The sequence below is a fragment of the Fringilla coelebs genome (genome assembly GCF_963513975.1).
Source record: "Fringilla coelebs genome assembly, chromosome: 37".
Classification (NCBI taxonomy): Eukaryota; Metazoa; Chordata; class Aves; order Passeriformes; family Fringillidae; genus Fringilla; species Fringilla coelebs.
Window position 1 is genome coordinate 838,111 of NC_140063.1, and position 18,868 is coordinate 856,978.

The 18,868-nt window shown below is 48.6% G+C and overlaps 1 protein-coding gene across 1 annotated transcript in view; it reads left to right on the forward strand.

Moving 5' to 3' along the window:
- ARHGAP35 (Rho GTPase activating protein 35) overlaps positions 1-18,868 on the forward strand; it is a 31,371-nt gene that overhangs the window by 164 nt on the left and 12,339 nt on the right. The window contains exons 2-4 of the mRNA XM_084224351.1: positions 8,380-12,200; positions 14,755-14,899; positions 17,691-17,768. Of these exons, the coding sequence (XP_084080477.1) occupies positions 8,505-12,200; positions 14,755-14,899; positions 17,691-17,768 (3,919 nt within the window). The 5' untranslated portion in view covers positions 8,380-8,504. The remainder of the gene's footprint in view (positions 1-8,379; positions 12,201-14,754; positions 14,900-17,690; positions 17,769-18,868) is intronic.

The following is an 18,868-nucleotide window of genomic DNA, read 5'->3' on the forward strand; positions in this document are numbered from 1 at the left end:
AAGGAAACCTCTTCCTCCTCCCTCACTCTCAGCGCCACCATCGCCGCCTTTTTTCTCTTTGGAAAATCCCCCCCCACCACCACCTCCCCCCCCAGAAGAACAATGGGCCGCCCCACCCCCGCCCGCCGCGCGCCCGCCGGGCCGGCCCATGGCCCCCGCGGGGGGGGGGACGGCCCCGTGAGGGGGGCCCGGGAGAGACCACCCCCCGTGGGGGGAGGGGGGGGGGATGAGACCCCCACCCCCCCATCCGTCCGTTCTCAGTGGTCCCGCCGCCCATTCATGGGGGGCTGTGGGGGAGAGACCACCGCGAAGGGGAGAGGGGGGACCCCGAAATTGGGGGGGGGGGGGGGGCTTGGAGCAGAGACCACTCCCCAATCTGGGGGGGATTCTGAGGGGAGGCCAGCCCCAATTTGAGGGGGTGACGAACCCCAATTTGGGGGGGATTCTGAGGGGAGACCATCCCCAATTTTGGGGGGATTCTGAGGGGAGACTATCCCCAATTTGGGGGTGTTCGGAGGTGAGACCATCCCCGCTTTGGGGGGATTTGAGGGGGGGACCAACCCCGATTTGGGGGGGATTCTGAAGGGAGGCCATCCCCAATTTGGGGGGGCTTGGAGGTGAGACCCCCCCCCCCAATTTGAGGGGGAGACCAACCCTAATTTGGGGGGCTTAGAGGTGAGACCACCCCCAATCTGGGGGGGATTCTGAGGGGAGACCATCCGCAATTTGGGGGGGATTCTGAGGGGAGACCATCACCAATTTGGGGGTGTTCGGAGGTGAGACCATCCCCAATTTGGGGGGGCTTAGAGGTGAGACCACCCCCAATTTGGGAGAATTTGGGGGGGATTCTGAGGGGACACCACCCGCAATTTGAGGGGGAGACCATTCCCAATTTGGGGGGGATTCTGAGGGGAGACCATCCCCAATTTGGGGGGATTCTGAGGGGAGACCACCCCCAATTTGGGGGGGATTCTGAGGGGAGACCACCCCCAGTTTGGGGGGCTTAGAGGTGAGACCATCCCCAGTTTGGGGGGGATTCTGAGGGGAGACCATCCCCAATTTGGGGGGGATTCTGAGGGGGAGACCATCCCCAATTTGGGGGTGTTTGGAGGTGAGACCATCCCCGATTTGGGGGGGATTTGAGGGGGAGACCATCCCCAATTTGGGGGCGATTCTGAGGGGAGACCACCTCCAATTTGGGGGGGAGACCATTCCCAATCTGGGGGGCTTAGAGGTGAGACCACCCCCAATTTGGGGGGGTTTAAAGAAGAGACCACCCCCAAATTTGGGGGGGGTTTAGAGGTGAGACCATCCCCAATTTGGGGGTGATTCTGAGGTGAGACCATCCCCAATTTGGGGGTGTTCGGAGATGAGACCATCCCCGATTTGGGGGGGATTTGAGGGGGAGACCATCCCCAATTTGGGGGGGTTTAAAGAAGAGACCATCCCCAATCTGGGGGGGATTCTGAGGTGAGACTACCCCCAATTTGGGGGGGCTTTGAGGTGAGACCATCTCCAATTTGGGGGGGGATTCTGAGGGGTGACCACCCCCAATTTGAGGGGGGAGACCCCTCCCCAATTTGCAGCTCCCCCTCCCCAAGATGGTGGGGTCCTCCCTCAAATCCCCCTCCCCAAAATTCCCATTTTTCCTTGGAGCTTTTCCCATTTTTTCCCCATTTTTTGGGATCATTTGGGGTTTTCTGGCTGCCCCGAGACCCCCAAAGACCCCTCCCCAAATTCCCCCTTTTTTTTTCATTTCCCAGAGTTGCAATTCCCTGAAAAATTTGGGATTTTTTGGGATTTTTTTTGGGATTTTTGGAGATTTTTTTAGGATTTTCTTGGGATTTTTTTAGGGAATTTTTAGGGTTTTTTGGGGGGATTTTTTGTGGAATTTTTGGGGATTTCCTTGAGATTTTTTTAGGATTTTTTGGAGACTTTTGGAGAAATTTTTTTAGGATTTTCTTGGTATTTTTTAGGGAAATTTTTGGGGTTTTTTGGGATTTCATTTGAATTTTGGGGGGATTTTCTGGAGTTTTTTTGGGGGGATTTATTTTGGATTTTCTTGGGAATTTTGATTTTTTGGGGGATTTTTGGAGGGGTTTTTAGGATTTTCTTGGGATTTGGAGGAGATTTTGGGGGTTTTTTTGGGGGATTTATTTGGGATTTTTTTGGGATTTATTTTTGATTTTTGTGGGATTTTTTGGGGGGCTTTTTTTAGGATTTTTGGGAAAATATTTTGGGGTTTTTAAAAATTTTTTTTGGATTTTCTTGGAATTTTGGGGGCAGTTTTAGGGAACTTTTTGGGGTTTTATTTTGGGATTTATTTTGGGATTTTTTGGGGTTTTTTTGGGAGGTTTCTTGATCATTTTTCATTTTCTTGGGATTTTTTGGGAATTTTGGAGATTATTTTTTAGGAATATTTTTTTATTTTCTTCAGATTTTTGGGGGCATTTTCTTGGGACTTTAAAAAAATATTTTAAGGTTTTTTTTTCTAATTTTTGTTTTATTTTTTGGGCCAGAATTTCACTTTTCCCACCTGGATTTTTCTGTTCCATCCCAAATTTTAAGATTTCTCATCCAGAAACGTGGGAAAAGCTTCCCAGAAACCCCAAAAATGGGAAAAACATCCCCAAAAAACCCAAAAATTTGGGAATTGCAGCTCCAGGAAATCCTAAAAATTGGGAAAAACATCCCAAAAAAATGCAAAAATTGGGAAAAACATCCCCAAAAAAACCTCAAAATTGGGAAAAGATCCCAAAAAGTCCCAAAAATTGGGAAAAAGATCCCAAAAAATCAGGAAAGGATCCCAAAAAGTCCCAAAAATTGGGAAAAAGATCCCAAAAAATCAGAAAAGGATCCCAAAATGTCCCAAAAATTGGGAAAAAGATCCCAAAAAATCAGAAAAGGATCCCTGAAAGTCCCCAAAAATCCCAAAAATTGGGGAAAAATCCCAAAATTTGGGATCAACATTCCCAAAAAACCCCAAAATTTGGGAATTCTCAACTCCTCCAATCCCAACCCCCCCCAAAATCCCAAATTTTCCCCTGAAATTCCCGGATCAGGAAGGAAAAAAAAAAAATTCCACAAATTTTGACCTCGAGGTCGTTCCCCTCCAGCAAATCCAAACTTTGAGGATTTGAGGGTGGAAAATTCCTTTTTTTTTGGGAATTTTTGGATTTTTGGGAATTTTTTCAGGATTTGAGGTTTCCAACTGAAACTTTTAGGGGAAAAAAGAAGAAAATTCCGGATTTTTTTCTGCTTTTTCCTGTGAATTTTGTGGGAATGAAAGGAGCGGCTCCGACGTTCTTGGACTTTGGAGTCTGGCAGGAACTGCTGAGGCAGCGAATTCCAGGAAAAAAAATTGGGAATTCTGGGGAAAATCGGGAATTTTGGGGGGTTTAAAGTCGGAATTTCCAGGTCTGGCACCAATCTGGGTGAGGATTCTGAAGGAATTTTGGGAATTTTGGGGGAATTTTTGGGATTTTTGGGGTCAATGAGAAGCTGCTGAGTCAGCGAATTCCAGGAAAAAAAAAAATTGGGAATTCTGGGGGAAAAAAATCGGGAATTTTTGGGGGGGTTGAAGTCGGAATTTCCAGGTCTGGGATTGATCTGGGTGAGGATTCCTTGGGAATTTTTGGGATTTTTGGGGCTGTTTGGGGTCAATCGGGAGCAGCTGAGTCAGCGAATTCCAGGAAAAAAAAATTGGGGAATTCTGGGGAAACTTGGGAATTTTGGGGGGGGGTTAAAGTCGGAATTTCCAGGTCTGGGATTGATGTGGGTGAGGATCCTGAAGGAATTTTGGGAATTTTTGGGATTTTTTGGGATTTTTTAGGGCTGTTTGAGGTCAATCAGGAGCTGCTGAGTCAGCGAATTCCAGGAAAAAAAAATTGGGAATTCTGGGGAAAAAAAATCGGGAATTTTGGGGGGTTAAAGTCGGAATTTCAAGGTCCTGGGTGAGGATCCTGCAGGGATTTTGGGGATTAATCAGGAACTGCTGAGTCAGCGAATTCCAGGAAAAAACATTGGGAATTCTGGGGAAAATCGGGAATTTTGGGGGGTTAAAGTCAGAATTTCCAGGTCTGGGACCGATCTGGGTGAGGATTCCACAAGAATTTGGGGAATTTTTGGGATTTTTGGGGCTCAATCAGGAGGGGTCAATCAGGAGCTGCTGAGTCAGCAAATTCCAGGAAAAAAAAAAAATTGGGAATTCTGGGGAAAAAAAAATCAGGAATTTTTGGAGGGGGTTAAAGTCAGAGTTTCCAGGTCTGGGACTGATCTGGGTGAGGATTCCACAAGATTTTGGGGAATTTTTGGGATTTTGGGGCTGTTTGGGGTCAATCAGGAGCTGCTGAGTCAGCGAATTTCAGGAGAAAAAAAAATTGGGACTTTTGGGGGAAAAAAAATCTGGAATTTTTAGGGGGGTTAAAGTTGGAATTTCAAGGTCCTGGGTGAGGATCCCGCAGGAATTTTAGGAATTTTTTGGAATTTTTTTGGGGCTGTTTGGGATTAATCAGGAGCTGCTGAGTCAGCGAATTCCAGGAACAAAAATGGGAATTTTTGAGGAAAATCGGGAATATTTGGGGGGTTAAAGTCAGAATTTCCAGGTCCTGGGTGAGGATCCCGCAGGAATTTTGGGAATTTTTGAGGAATTTTTTGGGAATTTTGGGGGTTTTTTGGGATTAATCAGGAGCTGCTGAGTCAGCGAATTCCAGGGGAAATGAAGTTGTGGCCATCATGGTGGAGTTGTGTCCATCATGGTGGAGTTGTGTCCATCATGGTGGAGGAGTTGTGTCCATCATGGTGGTGGAGTTGTGTCCATCATGGTGGAGGAGTTGTGTCCATCATGGTGGAGTTGTGTCCATCATGGAGTTCTTGTGTCCATCATGGTGGAGGAGTTGTGTCCATCATGGTGGTTCACTTGTGTCCATCATGGTGGAGTTGTGTCCATCATGGTGGAGTTGTGTCTATCATGATGGAGGAGTTGTGTCCCTCATCGTGGGGGAGTTGTGTCCATCATGGTGGAGTTGTGTCCATCATGGTGGAGTTGTGTCCATCATGGAGGAGTTGTGTCCATCATGGAGGAGTTGTGTCCATCATGGAGGAGTTGTGTCCATCATGGTGGAGTTGTGTCCATCATGGTGGAGTTGTGTCCATCATGGTGGAGGAGTTGTGTCCATCATGGAGGAGGAGTTGTGTCCATCATGGTGGAGGAGTTGTGTCCATCATGGTGGAGGAGTTGTGTCCATCATGGTGGAGGAGTTGTGTCCATCATGGTGGAGTTGTGTCCATCATGGTGGGGAAGTTGTGTCCATCATGGTGGAGTTGTGTCCATCATGGAGGAGTTGTGTCCATCATGGTGGAGGAGTTGTGTCCATCATGGTGGGGCAGTTGTGTCCATCATGGAGGAGTTGTGTCCATCATGGTGGAGGAGTTGTGTCCATCATGGTGGAGGAGTTGTGTCCATCATGGTGGAGGAGTTGTGTCCATCATGGTGGAGTTGTGTCCATCATGGTGGAGTTGTGTCCATCATGGTGGAGTTGTGTCCATCATGGTGGAGTTGTGTCCATCATGGTGGAGGAGTTGTGTCCATCATGGTAGAGGAGTTGTGTCCATCATGGTGGAGTTGTGTCCATCATGGTGGAGGAGTTGTGTCCATCATGGTGGAGTTGTGTCCATCATGGTGGGGAAGTTGTGTCCATCATGGTGGAGGAGTTGTGTCCATCATGGTAGAGGAGTTGTGTCCATCATGGTGGAGTTGTGTCCATCATGGTGGAGGAGTTGTGTCCATCATGGTGGAGTTGTGTCCATCATGGTGGGGAAGTTGTGTCCATCATGGTGGAGGAGTTGTGTCCATCATGGTGGAGTTGTGTCCATCATGGTGGAGTTGTGTCCATCATGGTGGAGTTGTGTCCATCATGGTGGGGAAGTTGTGTCCATCATGGTGGAGTTGTGTCCATCATGGTGGAGGAGTTGTGTCCATCATGGTGGAGGGGTTGTGTCCATCATGGTGGAGTTGTGTCCATCATGGTGGAGTTGTGTCCATCATGGTGGAGTTGTGTCCATCATGGAGGAGTTGTGTCCATCATGGAGGAGTTGTGTCCATCATGGTGGGGCAGTTGTGTCCATCATGGTGGAGTTGTGTCCATCATGGAGGAGTTGTGTCCATCATGGTGGGGCAGTTGTGTCCATCATGGTGGAGTTGTGTCCATCATGGTTGAGGAGTTGTGTCCATCATGGTGGGGAAGTTGTGTCCATCATGGTGGAGTTGTGTCCATCATGGTGGAGGAGTTGTGTCCATCATGGTGGAGGAGTTGTGTCCATCATGGTGGAGTTGTGTCCATCATGGAGGAGTTGTGTCCATCATGGTGGAGGAGTTGTGTCCATCATGGCGGAGGAGTTGTGTCGGTCATGGTGGGGCAGTTGTGTCCATCATGGTGGAGTTGTGTCCATCATGGTGGAGGAGTTGTGTCCATCATGGCGGAGGAGTTGTGTCCATCATGGTGGAGTTGTGTCCATCATGGTGGAGGAGTTGTGTCCATCATGGTGGAGGAGTTGTGTCCATCATGGTGAAGTTGTGTCCATCATGGTGGAGTTGTGTCCATCATGGTGGAGGAGTTGTGTCCATCATGGTGGAGGAGTTGTGTCCATCATGGTGAAGTTGTGTCCATCATGGTGGAGTTGTGTCCATCATGGTGGAGTTGTGTCCATCATGGTAGAGGAGTTGTGTCCATCATGGTGGAGTTGTGTCCATCATGGTGGAGTTGTGTCCATCATGGTAGAGGAGTTGTGTCCATCATGGTGGAGTTGTGTCCATCATGGTGGAGTTGTGTCCATCATGGTAGAGGAGTTGTGTCCATCATGGTGTGGAGAAGTTGTGTCCGTCATGGTGGAGTTGTGTCCATCATGGTGGAGGAGTTGTGTCCATCATGGTGAAGTTGTGTCCATCATGGTGGAGTTGTGTCCATCATGGTGGAGGAGTTGTGTCCATCATGGTGGAGTTGTGTCCGTCATGGTGGAGTTGTGTCCATCATGGTGGGGAAGTTGTGTCCATCATGGTGGAGTTGTGTCCATCATGGAGGAGTTGTGTCCATCATGGTGGGGCAGTTGTGTCCATCATGGTGGAGTTGTGTCCATCATGGTGGAGTTGTGTCCATCATGGTGGAGGAGTTGTGTCCATCATGGTGGAGGAGTTGTGTCCATCATGGTGGTGGAGTTGTGTCCATCATGGTGGAGTTGTGTCCATCATGGAGGAGTTGTGTCCATCATGGTGGAGTTGTGTCCATCATGGTGGAGGAGTTGTGTCCATCATGGTGGAGGAGTTGTGTCCATCATGGTGGAGGAGTTGTGTCCATCATGGTGGAGTCGTGTCCATCATGGTGGAGTTGTGTCCATCATGGTGGAGGAGTTGTGTCCATCATCGTGGAGTTGTGTCCATCATGGAGGAGTTGTGTCCATCATGGTGGAGGAGTTGTGTCCATCATGGTGGAGGAGTTGTGTCCATCATGGTGGAGTTGTGTCCATCATGGTGGAGTTGTGTCCATCATGGTGGAGTTGTGTCCATCATGGTGGTGGAGTTGTGTCCATCATGGTGGAGTTGTGTCCATCATGGTGGGGCAGTTGTGTCCATCATGGTGGAGTTGTGTCCATCATGGTGGAGTTGTGTCCATCATGGTGGAGTTGTGTCCATCATGGTGGAGGAGTTGTGTCCATCATGGAGGAGGAGTTGTGTCCATCATGGTGGAGTTGTGTCCATCATGGTGGAGTTGTGTCCATCATGATGGAGGAGTTGTGTCCATCATGGAGGAGGAGTTGTGTCCATCATGGTGGAGTTGTGTCCATCATGGTGGTGGAGTTGTGTCCATCATGGTGCAGAAGTCGTGTCCATCATGGTGGGGAAGTTGTGTCCATCATGGTGGGGAAGTTGTGTCCATCATGGTGGAGAAGTTGTGTCCATCGTGGTTGAGGAGTTGTGTCCCTCATGGTGGGGGAGTTGTGTCCATCATGGAGGGTCTTTGGTTGAGTGGGGAAGTTTTGTCCATCATGGTGGGGAAGTTGTGTCCATCATGGTGGAGTTGTGTCCATCATGGTGGAGGAGTTTTGTCCATCATGGTGCAGAACTCGTGTCCATCATGGTGGAGTTGTGGCAATCATGGTGCAGAACTCGTGTCCATCATGGTGCAGAACTCGTGTCCATCATGGTGGAGTTGTGTCCATCATGGTGGGGAAGTTGTGTCCATCATGGTGGAGTTGTTTCCATCATGGAGAACCTTCGGATGTCGGAACCGACTCCATCTCGGTGCCCCTCTCTTGACTGGAGAATCCATTCCCCCCCTCTCCAAACCCACCCTTCACCACCTTCTCCTCTTCCTCTCTCCCCAGGACGCCTCGTCGGCCGCCCCCGATCCTGAAGCCTCTCCGGCGCTCCCGCCATGGCGCCGCCGCGCCTTCCCTGATCTCCCCTCCCCTCGCCGCGCCCGGTGGCCCCGGGCCACCATGCGCCGACCATGATGATGGCCCGCAAGCAAGATGGCCGCACGCCCACCTACAACGTCAGCGTGGTGGGACTGTCCGGCACCGAGAAGGAGAAAGGTCAATGCGGCGTCGGCAAATCCTGCCTGTGCAACCGCTTCGTGCGGCCGAGCGCCGACGATTTCCACTTGGACCACACGTCCGTGCTCAGCACCAGTGACTTTGGGGGCAGGGTGGTCAACAATGACCACTTCCTCTACTGGGGCGAGGTGGCGCGGCCGTTGGAGGAGTGCGTGGAGTGTCGGATCCACGTGGTGGAACAGACGGAATTCATCGACGATCAGACCTTCCAACCTCACCGTTCCACGGCTTTGCAACCCTACATCAAAAGGGCGGCGGCCACCAAGTTGGCGTCGGCGGAGAAGCTCATGTATTTCTGCACCGACCAGTTGGGTTTGGAGCAGGACTTCGAGCAGAAACAAATGCCCGACGGCAAATTGCCGGTGGACGGTTTCTTGCTCTGCGTCGACGTCAGCCGCGGTATGAACCGCAACTTCGACGAGCAGCTCAAATTCGTTTCCAACCTCTACAACCAACTGGCCAAAACCAAGAAGCCGGTGGTGGTTGTGTTGACCAAGTGCGACGAGGGCGTGGAGCGTTACATCCGCGACGCGCACGCCTTCGCTTTGGGCAAGAAGAACCTGCAGGTGGTGGAGACGTCGGCGCGTTCCAACGTCAACGTCGACCTGGCTTTCAGCACCTTGGTTCAGCTGGTGGACAAGAGCCGCGGCAAGGCCAAGATCATCCCCTACTTCGAGGCCCTCAAGCAGCAGAGCCAACAGATCGCCGCCGCCAAGGACAAGTACGAGTGGCTCGTCAGCCGCATCGTCAAGAGCCACCACGAAGCTTGGCCCAACGTCAGCCGCAAGATGCAACCGGCGCCCGAGTACCAAGACTACGTCTACTTGGAGGGCACCCAGAAGGCCAAGAAACTCTTCCTGCAGCACGTCCAGCGCCTCAAGCAGGAGCACATCGAGCGGCGCCGCAAGGTCTACCTGGCCCTGCTGCCCCAGGCCTTGGACGCGCTCGTGCCGGATTTGGACGAGATCGACCACTTGAGCCGCGCCAAGGCCGAGAAGCTTCTGGAGGCCAAGCCCGATTTCCTCAAGTGGTTCGTGGTGTTGGAGGAGACGCCGTGGGACGCCACCAGCCACGTGGACAACGTGGACAACGAGCGCATCCCCTTCGACCTGCTGGAGACGCCGGCGGCCGAGCAGCTCTACGAGGCTCACCTGGAGAAGCTGCGCAACGAGCGCAAGCGCGCCGAGATGAGGAGGGCGTTCCGCGAGAACCTGGAGACCTCGCCCTTCGTCACGCCCGGTAAACCCTGGGAGGAGGCCAGGAGCTTCATCATGAACGAGGACTTCTACCTGTGGTTGGAGGAGTCCGTCTACATGGACATCTACGGCAAGCACCAGAAGCAGCTGATCGACAAAGCCAAGGAGGACTTCCAGGAGCTGCTGCTGGAATATTCTGAGCTCTTCTACGAGCTGGAGCTGGACGCCAAACCCAGCAAGGAGAAGATGGGAGTCATCCAAGAGGTGTTGGGCGAGGAGCAGAGGTTCAAAGCTCTGCAGAAGCTCCAGGCGGAACGCGACGCCCTCATCCTCAAGCACATCCACTTCGTCTACCACCCAACCAAGGAGACGTGTCCCAGCTGCGCCGCCTGCGTGGACGCCCGCGTGGAGCAGCTGCTGGGCTCGCGTTTCATCCGGCACCACCGCAACCCCTTGGCCGACTCCAACGTCGACCGGATCAACCTGGTCATCCTCGGCAAGGACGGCTTGGCGCGCGAGTTGGCCAACGAGATCCGCGCCCTCTGCACCAACGACGACAAGTACGTCATCGAGGGCAAGATGTACGAGTTGGCCTTGAGGCCCATCGAGGGCAACGTCCGGTTGCCGGTCAACGCCTTCCAGACTCCGACCTTCCAACCTCACGGTTGCCTTTGCCTCTACAACTCCAAGGAATCTTTGTCCTACGTGGTGGAGAGCATCGAGAAGAGCCGCGAGTCCACCGTGGGTCGCCGCGACGGCCACTTGGCTCAGCTTCCCTTGACGCTCATCTTGGTCAACAAACGCGGCGGCGGCGACGCCGGCGGCGAGACGTTGCAGAGCTTGATCCAACAAGGCCAACAAATCGCCAGCAAGCTCCAGTGCGTCTTCCTCGACCCCGCCTCGGCCGGCATCGGTTACGGCCGGAACATCAACGAGAAGCAGATCGGTCAAGTCCTCAAGGGCTTGTTGGACGCCAAACGCAACCTCAACCTGGTGGTGGGCTCCACGCCGGGCTTGAAGGACGCGTCGGACGGCGCCGACCTCCGCGTGGTGATGTGCCTGATGTGCGGCGACCCGGTGAGCGCCGACGAGGTGCTGCTGCCCATCCTGCAGGCGCAGCCGTGCCGGCCGGCGCCGGGCGGCGGCGCCGCGGTGCTGCTGGAGGCGGCGGTGGGATCGCAACGGCGCCGGGTGGAGTTGTCCTTGTTGTCCTACCACGCCTCGTTCGGTTTGAGGAAGAGCCGGTTGGTGCACGGTTACATCGTCTTCTACGCGGCCAAACGCAAGGCGTCGTTGGCCACGTTGCGCGCGTTCTTGGCCGACGTTCAGGACATCGTGCCCGTCCAGTTGGTGGCTTTGGCCGACGGCTCGGCCGACCTGCTGGACAACGACGTGAGCCGCGAGCAGTTGGCCGAGGGCGAGGAGATCGCCCAAGAGATCGAGGCCAGATTCGCCGCTTTGCCCTGCGGTCAACCTCAAGCCAAGCTGGAGGTCTTCCAACCTTTCTTCAAGGACGCTTTGGACAAGAAGAACATCGTGGAGGCCACTCACATGTACGACAACGCCGCCGAGGCGTGCAGCACCGGCGAGGACGTCTTCAACTCGCCGCGCGCCGGATCGCCGCTCTGCAACTCCAACTTGCCCGACTCCGAGGAGGATCCGGAACCTCTTCCCGGGTACAGCCCCTTCCGTGAGGAACCTCCCGTGCCCACCTTGCCCAAGGACCACTCCAAGCTGTCCATGGAGCTGGAGGGCAACGACGGATTGAGCTTCATCTCGGTGGTGGGCGCCTTCGACGGCAAAGCCAACAACAAGATCCCGCCGCCGGTGAAACCGAAACCTCCGGTTCATTTCGACATCAAAGGCGACTTGGGCTACCTGGAGCAAAGCCACCGCGACGTCCAACGGCGCTCGGTGTCCTCCTCCACGTGGTTACCGCCGGATTGTTTCGACCCTTCGGATTACGCCGAGCCCATGGACGCGGTGGTGAAACCGCGCAACGAGGAGGAGAACATCTACTCGGTTCCTCACGACAGCACCCAAGGCAAGATCATCACCGTGAGGAACATCAACAAGGCCACGTCCAACGGCAGCGGCAACGGCTCGGACAGCGAGATGGACACCAGCTCCTTGGAGCGCGGCCGGAGGCTGCCGGCCGTCACCAAACCGTCGCTGTACCGGGCGCGGTGCGCTCGGCTCGGACGTTTCGCCGGTTACCGGCCAGGACTGAGCGTCGGGAGCGACGACGAGTTGGGAAGCGGGAGGAAGAAGGACGAGGAAACGGGAGGTCAAGGAGGTTACAAAGGGGACAACGCGGTCATGGCCTACGAGGCGGGTGATGGAGAGGATCCGCGCAGGAGGAACATCCTGAGGAGCCTCAGGAGGACCACCAAGGTGGGGTTTGGGGTCAGGGTGGGCTTTGGGGTCAAGGTGGGGCTTGGAGGGGTCATTTTGGGGTGATGGTCAAGCTCAAGGTGGGCTGGGCATGGTGGAACATCTCAGTGGTCATCCCAGTGGTCAGTGGTCATCCCAGTGGTCAGTGGAGGATCTCAGCAGGAGGAACATCCTCAGGAGGATGATGAAGGTGGGATGAAGTTCAGAGGGGTCATTTTGTGGTGATGGTCAAGGTCAAAGAGGTCTGGGATATCTCAGTGGTCATCCCAGTGGTCATCTCAGTGGTCATCCCAGTGGTCATCCCAGTGGTCAGTGGTCATCCCAGTGGTCAGTGGAGGATCTCAGGAGGATGATGAAGGTGGATGAAGAAGGTTGAGCATCTTGGAGGGCTCATTTTGGGGTGATGGTCAAGGTCAAGGAGGTCTGGGATGACTCAGTGGTCATCCCAGTGGTCAGTGGTCATCCCAATGGTCAGTGGTCATCATCCCAGTGGTCAGTGGTCATCCCAGTGGTCAGTGGAGGATCTCAGCAGGAAGAACATCCTGAGGAGCCTCAGGAGGAGCACCAAGGTGGGACTTGGGGTCAGGGTGGGCTTTAGGGTCAAGGTGGGGCTTGGAGGGGTCATTCTGGGCTGGTGGAGTGTCCTTGTGGTCATCCCAGTGGTCAGTGGTCATCCCAGTGGTCAGTGGTCATCCCAGTGGTCAGTGGAGGATCTCAGGTGGAGGAACATCCTCAGGAGGAGCACCAAGGTGGGCTTTGGGGTCAAGGTGGGGCTTGGAGGGGTCACTTCAGGGTGATGGTCAAGCTCAAGGAGGACTGGGATATCTCAGTGGTCATCCCAGTGGTCAGTGGTCATCCCAATGGTCAGTGGTCATCATCCCAGGGGTCAGTGGTCATCCCAGTGGTCAGTGGTCATCTCAGTGGTCATCCCAGTGGTCAGTGGTCATCCCAGTGGTCAGTGGAGGAGCTCAGGAGGATGATGAAGGTGGATGATGAAGGTTGAGGGTCTTGGAGGGCTCATTTTGGGCTGGATTTCCCCACATTTTCCTGGAATTTTCCTGGAATTTTCCATGATTTTCCCCTGACTTTCCCACATTTTCCTGGACTGTTTCTGGAAGTTTCCTGGAACTTTCCTTGACTTTATCTCAACTTTTCCTCGACTTTTCCTTGCATTTTCCTGGGATTTTCCTGGAATTTTCCTTGACTTTTCCTCGACTTTTCCTGGAACTTTCCTGGACTTTTCCTCAACTTTTCCTTGACTTTTCCTGTGATTTTCCTGAAGTTTTCCTGGGATTTTCCTGGACTTTTCCTGAAATTTTCCTGGACTTTTCTTTGACTTTTCCTCAACTTTTCCTCGACTTTTCCTGAAGTTTCCCTGGACTTTTCCTGGACTTTCCCTGGACTTTCCCTGGAATTTTCCTGGAACTTTCCTGGACTTATCCTCAACTTTTCCTCGACTTTTCCTGGAATTTTCTTGAAGTTTTCCTGGACTGTTCCTGGACTTTTCCTGGGACTTTTCCTGGAAGTTTCCGGGACTTTTCCTTGAACTTTCCCTGGAAATTTCTGGAATTTTCCATGATTTTCCCCCTGACTTTCCCACATTTTCCTGGACTTTTCCTGGAATTTTCCCCCGACTTTCCCACATTTTCCTGGACTTTTCCTGGAATTTTCCCTCGACTTTCCCACATTTTCCTGGGATTTTCCTGGGATTTTCCTGGGATTTTCCTGGAACTTTCCTTGACTTTTCCTGGACTTTCCCCGGAATTTTCCTGGACTTTCCCTAAACTGTTCCTGGAATTTTTCTGGAACTTTCCTGGACTTTTCCTCGACTTCTCCTGGAATTTTCCTGAGATTTTCCTGGAATTTTCCTGGCATTTTCCTCAACTTTTCCTCGACTTTTCCTGGACTTTTTCTGGAATTTTTCTGGACGTTTCCTGGAAGTTTTCTGGACTTTTCCTGGACTTTCCCTGGAACTTTCCTGGAATTTTCCTGGACTTTTCCACAACTTTTCCTGGGATTTTCCTGGAATTTTCCTCAACTTTTCCTCGACTTTTCCTCAACTTTTCCTCGACTTTTCCTGGGATTTTCCTGAAGTTTTCCTGAAATTTTTCTGGAATTTTCCATGACTTTCCCCCTGACTTTCCCACATTTTCCTGGACTTCTCCTGGACTTTTCCTCAACTTTTCCTGGAATTTTCCTTGACTTTTCCTCGACTTTTCCTGGCATTTTCCTGGGATTTTCCTAGAATTTTCCTGGACTTTCCCCGGAATTTTCCTGGACTTTCCCTGGACTTTTCCTGGAATTTTCCTCGACTGTTCCTGGAATTTTTCTGGAATTTTCCTGGACTTTTCTGGAATTTTCCTGGAACTTTCCTGGAATTTTCCTGAGATTTTCCTGGAATTTTCCTGGACTTTTCCGCAACTTTTCCTGGGATTTTCCTGGAATTTTCCTCAACTTTTCCTGGAATTTCCCCGGCCTTTCCCTGGCCTTTCCCTGCCCTTTCCCTGGCCTTTCCCCGGCCTTTTCTAGAACTTTCCGTGCCTTTCCCCCGCAGAAGCCGAAGGCCAAGGCGCGCCCGTCGCTCTCCAAGGCGCCGTGGGAGAGCAGCTACTTCGGGGTGCCCCTGGCCAGCGTGGTCACCCCCGAGCGGCCCATCCCCGTCTTCATCGAGCGCTGCATCCAGTACATCGAGGCCACTGGTCAGTCTGGGAATTCCTTGGGAATTTGGGGAATTTTGGGAATTTTTTCGGGGATTTTTTGGGATTTTTTGGGATTTTTTTGCATTTTTTTCAGAATTTTTTTGGATTTTTTTCGGATTTTTTGGGGATTTTTAGTGGTTTTTTTGGGTTCATCAAGGTTGTTGGTCATTCTAAAAATCTGGGAATTTTGAGGAATTTTTGGGAATTTTTTGGGAATTTTTTGGGAATTTTTTGGGATTTTTTTCAGGAATTTTTAGGATTTTTTTCGGGAATTTTTAGTGATTTTTTTTGATTTTTTAATGATTTTTTGGGGTTTTTTATGGGGTTTTTTGGGTTCATTCAGGCAGTTGGTCAATGAGGAAATTTGGGAATTTTTAGGAATTTTTTGGGAATTTTTGGGGAATTTTTTAGGATTTTTTGGGGGATTTTTTGGGGTTTTTTGGGGGATTTTTTGTGGCCAGCGTGGTCACCCCCGAGCGGCCCATCCCCGTCTTCATCGAGCGCTGCATCCAGTACATCGAGGCCACTGGTCAGTCTGGGAATTCCTTGGGAATTTGGGGAATTTTGGGAATTTTTTGGGAATTTTTTCGGGAATTTTTCGGGAATTTTTAGTGATTTTTTGGGATTTTTTTCTGATTTTTTTGGGTTTTTTGGGCACTTTTTCTGATTTTTGAGGGATTTTTCTGGGTTCATTGAGGTGGTTGGTCAGTCAAGAAATTTGGGAATTTTTTGGGAATTTTTGGGAATTTTTGGGATTTTTTTCAGGAATTTTTCAGGAATTTTTGGGGGGTTTTTTGCTATTTTTTTTTTTTTGGGGGATTTTTTTGTATTTTTTGAGGGGTTTTTAGGGGTTTTTCTGGGTTCATTGAGGTGGTTGGTCAGTCAGGAAATTTGGGAATTTTTTGGGAATTTTTAGGAATTTTCGGGAATTTTTTTGGGAATTCTTTCGAATTTTTTTTGCGAATTTTCGGGATTTTTTTCTGATTTTGGGGGGATTTTTGGGGGTTTTTTTGGGTTTTCTAGGGGAGTTTTAGGGTTTTTTTGGGGTTCATCGAGGTTGTTGGTCATTCTAAAAATCTGGGAATTTTTTGGAATTTTTTTGGAATTTTTAGGAATTTTTTTGGGAATTTTCGGGAATTTTTTCGGGAATTTTCGGGGATTTTTTTGGATTTTTTTCAGAATTTTTTTGGATTTTTAAAAATTTTTTTCGGATTTTTGGGGGATTTTTTGGGGTTTATTGAGGTTGTTGCTCATTCTAAAAATCTGGGAATTGCTGGGAATTTTTTGGGAATTTTTAGGAATTTTTTGGGGAATTTTCGGGAATTTTTTCGGGAATTTTCGGGAATTTTTAGTGATTTTTTTGCATTTTTTTCTGACTTTTTTGGGATTTTTTAGTGTTTTTTGGGGAATCTTAGGAGGTTTTTTGGTTCATTATGGTTGTGGGTCAGTCAGGAAATTTGGGAATTTATTGGGAATTTTTTGGATTTTTTTCGGGAATTTTTTCGGGAATTTTTGTGATTTTTTTCCGGGATTTTTTGTGATTTTGGGGGATTTTTTTCTGATTTTTTGGGTTTTTTCGGGGTTTTTTATGGGGGTTTTTGGGTTCATTCAGGCTGTTGGTCAATGAGGAAATTTAGGAATTTTTAGGAATTTTTTAGGAATTTTTTGGGAATTTTGGGGAATTTTTTAGGATTTTTTGGGGGATTTTTTGGGGTTTTTTTGGGGGGATTTTTTGTGGCCAGCGTGGTCACCCCCGAGCGGCCCATCCCCGTCTTCATCGAGCGCTGCATCCAGTACATCGAGGCCACTGGTCAGTCCCAAAATCTGGGAATTCTTTGGGAATTTTTGGGAATTTTTTGGGAATTTTTTGGGAATTTTTTGGGATTTTTTTTGGAATTTTTTCGGATTTTTTTCGGATTTTTTTCGGATTTTTTTTTGATTTTTTCGGATTTTTTTAGGATTTTTTGGGGTTTATCGAGGTTGTTGGTCATTCTAAAAATCTGGGAATTTTTGGGAATTTTTTTGGAATTTTTAGGAATTTTTTTGGGGGAATTTTTGGGAATTTTTTCGGGAATTTTAGTGATTTTTTGGGATTTTTGGGGGATTTTTTCTAATTTTTTGGGGATTTTTTTGGATTTTTAGGGGTTTTTATGGGTTTATCAAGGTTGTTGCTCATTCTAAAAATCTGGGAATTTTTGGGAATTTTTCAGGAATTTGGGGGAATTTTTTCAGGAATTTTTGGGGATTTTTAGTGATTTTTTTGCTTTTTTTATTTTTTGGGGATTTTTTAGTGTTTTTTGGGGAATTTTAGGGGGTTTTTTGGGTTAATTGAGGCAATTGGTCAGTCAGGAAATTTGGGAATTTTTTGGGAATTTTAAGGAATTTTTGGGAATTTTTTCGGGAATTTTCGGGGATTTTTTGGAAATTTTTTTTATTTTTTTGCATTTTTTTCAGAATTTTTTCAGATTTTTTTGTATTTTTGAAGGGTTTTTAGGGGTTTTTCTGGGTTCATTGAGGTGGTTGGTCAGTCAGGAAATTTGGGAATTTTTTGGGAATTTTTAGGAATTTTTGGGAATTTTTTCAGGAATTTTTTCAGGAATTTTTTTGATTTTTTTTCTGATTTTCTCTGATTTTTTGGGGGAATTTTTTGGGATTTTTTGGGATTTTTTTGGGAATTCTTGGGATTTTTTCAGGTTCTTTCTTTGTGTTCATGTAGGACCCCCAGAACATCCCAAAAATGGGTGGAAAAAAGCCCAAATTGGGATTTTTTTGCTGTTTTTTTATTTTGCAGGGCTGAGCACGGAGGGGATTTATCGAGTCAGCGGCAACAAATCGGAGATGGAGAGTCTGCAGCGCCAGTTCGACCAGGGTAACCCCAAAAAAACCCCAAAATATCCAAAATATCCCCCAAAAAGAATTGAAAATTAAAAGAAAAATTTAAAAAATTTAAGAAAAACCCGAAAAAATAAAAAAAATCCCAAAAAAATCCCCCAAAATTCCAGAGAAATCTGAAAAAATTGGAATAAAAAGGGGCAAAAAAAACCCCAAAAAAACCCAAAAAATCCAAAAATTGCCCCAAAAATAATTTAAAATTTAAAGAAAAATTAAAAAAATTTAAGAAAAACCCGAAAAAATAAAAAAAATCCAAAAAAAATCCCAGAGAAATCTGAAAAAATCGGAATAAAAAGGGGTAATAAAACCCCAAAAAATCCAAAATATTCCCCAAAAAATCATTAAAAATTAAGAAATAAATTAAAAAATTTAAAGAAAAAACAGAAACATTTTTAAAAATCCCAAAAATTCCAGAGAAATCGGAAAAAATCAGAATAAAAAAGGGCAAAAAACCCCAAAAAAATCCAAAATTTTCTTTGGTTTCTTGAGATTTTTGGGGCAAAAATTCCAAATTTTGGGGCAAAAATTCCCAATTTTAGATCCGAAATCCCTCAAAATTCCCAATTTTCACCCCAAATTTTTCTGGGAATTTCTCCCCAATCCCATCCTCAATCCCAGAAAATTTTGAGGTGGAAATTTTGATTTTCCAGCCTCGAATCCCAAAGAATTCCTGGAATTTTTTGGGCAGAAATTCCAAATTTTGGGGCAGAAATTCCGAATTTCAGTTCCGAAATCCCCCAAAATTCCCAATTTTCACCCCAAATTTTTCTGGGAATTTTGAATTTGGAATTTCCTTTTCCCAGCCCCAAATCCCAAAGAATTCCAGGAATTTTTTGGGCAGAAATTCCAAATTTTGGGGCAGAAATTCCAATTTTTTTTGGCAGAAATCCCGAATTTCAGTTCCGAAATCCCCCAAAATTCCCAATTTTCACCCAAATTTTTCTGGGAATTTTGAGTTTGGAATTTTCCTTTTCCCAGCCCAAAATCCCAAAGAATTCCTGGAAATTTTTAGGGCAGAAATCCCAAATTTTAGGGCAGAAATTCCAAATTTTGGGGCGAAAATTCCGAATTTTGGCG